Genomic DNA, 4,758 nt, shown 5'->3' on the forward strand with positions numbered 1-4,758 from the left:
TGCTTTACCCCAGACTGGCTTAAACAACAAACTGAATAAATCAAATGATTCCATTATTAACTTACATTTTAGAGTATTGGGGGAACTGTAGAATATTAAGAAAATTGAAAAGAAAATGAAGATATAAAACAATAATTAAAGCTTATTGCATTGCAAGAGTTGGAAATAATTTCACTAAATGTAATACATGTGAAAATTGGATGAGGAAATTTAGGACTGGATTAATATTGAAAAGAGGAACATCCAAGGTAATATCAGCAGGAACCTCCGACGTTGAAAAAAGGAATAAAAGGAAATTACTTTTGGAAAAATGTTTCCTTGTTAACCATGAGGAATTAGGAGCCACACCATCTAAAAATCATCAGATGTACTAGGTGAGTCACAAATTTCTTGCTGAAATATATAATTGCACCAAATTAAGATAACACCAATTTTGTCAGAGCAAGCCAAAACTGAATAAGTGAATCAAATGATTCCATTATTAACTTACTTTTTAGACTATTGGGGGAATTGTAGAGTATTGAGAAAATTGAAAAGAAAATGAAGATATGAAAGAATAATTAAAGCTTATTACATTGCAAGAGTTGGAAATAATTTCACTAAATGTATTGATAATACCTGTGAAATTTGGATGAGGAAATTTAGGACCAGATTAATGTTAAAAAGAGGAACCTCCAAGGTTATATCAGCAGGATTTTCTCCAATTTTTAATTATCATTGAAGACTCTAATGTACTTAAGCATATCACAGTACCTTAAGATGTCATTTGGCATCACTTTCATTTTTCTATTCTTAGAGACATGGACTGTTTTCATTGTTTCTAAATTTTTAAAAAATAAAAAAAATGTTTGGCATGGTCAATTATTTTTAAAAGATAGATATGGTGATGTCGGTGGAGGTGATGGTGGTAGCAATAGATGCAGTGGAGGCATTGCTAACGTTGGAGGCAGGAGGCGATGGTTGTATGGTAGAGGTTGTGACAGTAATGGTGGTGGCGAGGGCATCGGCCACGTGGTCAAGGCAGCAAGAATGTCGACAATGAAATGGTGGAGGTAGTGGTGGCTCGGATATTGGCTATGCGGTGAACATAGCGATGGTAGCAGCAACACTATCAGCTATGTGGTGATGGCAGGGGTGATCGCTATGCAGTAGAGAAGACAATGATGGTGGCAGCAATGTGATGAAGGCAGCGACTGTGCTGGGGGTAGCGAGTGTGATGGTGGCAGTGGTGAAAGCGACAGCGGTAGTGTTAATGGTGGTGGTAAAAACATAAATTCTTGTTTCTTAAAATAATAAAAGCAAGGATTTCTTGCTTTCATTTTTTTCTAAAAATAATGGATGTGATTTTTTAATAATAGAAAATAAAAATAAGAACACCAAACATGTTTTCTACATCACTTTTTTATATTTTTATTTTTAAATAATAGGTTTTAAGAAGACAAGCTCCCACAACCTCAGACACGGAAAAGATAACTACACAATCCCAAGTGGCAACTATGACTCTCTTTTGGAACACTGTTACCAAATATCCAGCCCTAGAGGTCAAATGTAACACCAATATCCTACGAAGGTAGAGGGTTGGTTTCATTCTAATGTATTTCTTAAAAAAGAAAAAGAATATTTATTTTAGCCAAGTTGGTTGGATAGTCCACTCAGAATAAATGATTCTTAAGCTATACAACTTAACTAACATGCTTGGACCATGTATATAGGAAGTTCCACCGACCCATTGTCACACATACGTAAAAGGTTACCACTGATAACAAAGCATTTTACTCTTTTAATTGTGGATGAAACTATTTTTGTACCAAAAAGTAGATAAAACTATTTACAAAATTCTAAATTGGGGTTAAATTTTATATTTAAAAGAATAACAAACAGCAGAATAAAAATATTTCAGTTCCTAGAAAAGTCCTATAAAAGACTTCTAAAAATAAAAATGTCAAATTATAAAGAAAAGAAGCTTGCAAATAACTACATGAAAACACTATAGTGTGGCATAATCTTCAACAATACAAATGCAAAACAATATTAACTACTTTATGACACAGTTATACACGTTTATGGCGAATATTTGATTTTACAATGAATTAGAAAAAAAAATCAGCTAGTTAAGAATTTAAAGTTCATATGAGATAGAGAAATATGCATGGCAGATGGTGCAAAGACAAGAATGGCAGGTGATCTCAAAGACAACTCTTCTATTTTACTGATTTTTAACATTAAGTGGTAAATGCTCATGAAAAATTAGTCACTATTTGCCAATAGTACCTCGCCAGCTGCAACTGTGATGACATGAGGTGTGAAATTTGCACCAGCAGAGTATGCAACCATTTCACCTGCTCAAAGGAATTACAAGTAGTGAGCGGACCAGCACATTCCAACCTATGCTAACTTGAGGGGGAAAAGGTGCAACAACAAACGTCATGTAAAAATCAGACTCCTTTATTAGCTTAAGATGAAAAATTCACTCATATTTTACTGATTGAATATTGAATAGGAAAAGGAAAGACAATATGCAGCTAAAGCAGTATTCAAAAATTGATTTCCCACGATCATCCGACTTTTAGACTTTCAAAAGGAGAGAGAATACTGCCTGAGACAATTTCTTCATATGATATAAGGGTCCCATCATTCACAGAGCAGCAGTAAGAACTTGTCCACTGCCCTCCAATAAAACCTTATATGGTCAGCACGAGTAATTCCTTAGTCTGAATCAGGTTCCAACAGCCAACCAAGGAAGGAAACTAAAATTTCAACCCCGCCTCACTTTCCATTATTTTGAGAACAATCCAACCCACATCAGTGTCAGGAAACTCACAAAGTTCACCTAGAAGCAGAGTCAACAAGAATCAGATTCCCAGTTGCCCAAGCCCACCCCACAAAATCTGTCTTTCCCCACAAGAAAGAAGACCCATTTCTTAGAAGATCTGATGCAAGAGATCTTAACTAACGGTCCCACACACTAATTCCAGCAACTTACCTCGGAACTCCCTGGTCGAGAGCTACCGAACAAATTCGTCTGCGAGCTCAAAGGGAGACAGAGACAACAGACAGTCACACACCACATAAGACCATATGTGAAACCACAGATTGTCATATCACCTAGCAAAGTTCCAAGAAAATCAAAACCAACATGAATTGCAGCAGAAAGGGACTAACTTGACAGCAAAATCAAGTCTTTTACCAAATCTAAACAAGAATCTCAAACAGAACCCCATAATTTTTCTAGTAAAATTCACAAAATCAGACACAAGTCGAAAAAATTGTAGACGAACTATCTTAGCATCAGATCATCTTTCCAACTACAGCACCAAGACAACCTAAAATGAACCAAGACACAGCGAAAGAAAAAGAGAAAGAGTTTCATACCTAAAGACTCCAACTCGAAACCATACTGTTGTTTGCTCACAAAACCTCCTGGCCGCCCTCTACCCCGCTTCATCGCCGCCCCCACCGCCGCCACGGTGGGGTACTCCCCCGCCGGCACCGAGGCCGATATTGGCATCGGGTACAGCGGCATCACCAAGCTTCCGTCAGGCCCGTACTTCCTCGGCCTCCCCCGCTTTTTCTTCTGCACCGGCATCCCCACGCTCACAGACGCCGGCCCCACCGGCACCGCCGCCACGGGTGGCGGTGGGGGCGCCGTTGCTGTCTCCGCCGGCAGCGCCGAGGCCGCCGCGCCCCCACCAGACTCCTCCGCTGTGACCATCGCCTCCGGCGGCAGCGGTGGCGGAGGGCAGCTCCCGGCGGCCTCCGCCGGCACCGTGACCGCCACCCCCGCAGGCGCCCCTTCTTCCCTCCCCTCCATGCATAAACGCCACGAAACTCTAGAAATATCTCGGCCGCTCGATCGGGGGCTCAGCGCCTGGATGGAAAGCTCTCGGCCGTCCGATTCTGGGACTTAGGGTTTCGTCGAGCTCCCGCCATTGGAGAGGAGAGGAGAGCTCGAGAACAAGAAAACCATCTCAGACCCAAAAAAAAATTACAATTTTTTAATTAAATTAATTCCCTTGGAAATTCTTCCGGACCGGGTTCCGGTTTCCACACGACCAGTAAGGAAACCGGTTTTTTCGACGGCAGTGTCGGGAAACCGCCGCCGAGGTCGCCGGCGGTCTTCGGAACCCAAGGAACAGACTCTGAGCGGAAAATGGGAGAAGAGAAAAGCGAGAGAAATGAGAGTAAAAAAAAAAAGAAAAAGAAAACAAAAGATTAATAAAAAAGTTAAAAATGGAAGAAATAAATAAATATATTATCATAATATTATAATATGAGGGGCTACAAAAGTCGAAATATGCCTCTGGGATGAGAAATATTTTTTTTTTCCGCCCATTAGGGGGGAGATAATTAATAAAGAAATGGGTAAAATTGGAAACAGAAATCTGACTTTTCTTTTTTATTATTTTTTTAGTTTTTATATTTAAAATTTTGGATTTAAAGCTGGAAAGGGTGAGCCTGGTGAACCGCCTTTTCCTACCACTCTCCTGCACTTTGTCCGTTTTCTCTAGTGAAAGACCTCAAAACGTGATACCATGAAAATGCCCTTGTAGTTTTAGTGAATTACTAGAATACCACTCTACACGTGATTACCTCCACGCGCTCCTTCTTTTTGGATTCTGGTGCGCCTCAACTGTGCCCGTTCTGCTCACCCCTGGTTGCCTATGTTGGTTGATTGTTGGGGAAATTGGTTAGGTTCGCGAGAACCTAAAGTGGATCAATTTATGGGTGACTAATGAGCCAAGAGTTTGGATCAATCTA

The 4,758-nt window shown here is 40.0% G+C and overlaps 1 protein-coding gene across 1 annotated transcript in view; it reads right to left on the reverse strand.

Annotated features, from left to right (window-relative positions):
* Window positions 1–4,128, reverse strand: part of LOC105054671 (AT-hook motif nuclear-localized protein 1) — a 25,269-nt gene extending 21,141 nt beyond the window's left edge. The window contains exons 1-2 of the mRNA XM_010936243.4: window positions 3,373–4,128; window positions 2,272–2,339 (exon numbers count right to left, since the gene is read on the reverse strand). Coding sequence (XP_010934545.1) covers window positions 2,272–2,339; window positions 3,373–3,811 — 507 coding nt within the window. The 5' untranslated portion in view covers window positions 3,812–4,128. The remainder of the gene's footprint in view (window positions 1–2,271; window positions 2,340–3,372) is intronic.
* Between the last annotated feature and the right edge of the window lie 630 nt (window positions 4,129–4,758).

Source organism: Elaeis guineensis, chromosome 12 (assembly GCF_000442705.2).
Source record: "Elaeis guineensis isolate ETL-2024a chromosome 12, EG11, whole genome shotgun sequence".
NCBI lineage: Eukaryota > Viridiplantae > Streptophyta > Magnoliopsida > Arecales > Arecaceae > Elaeis > Elaeis guineensis.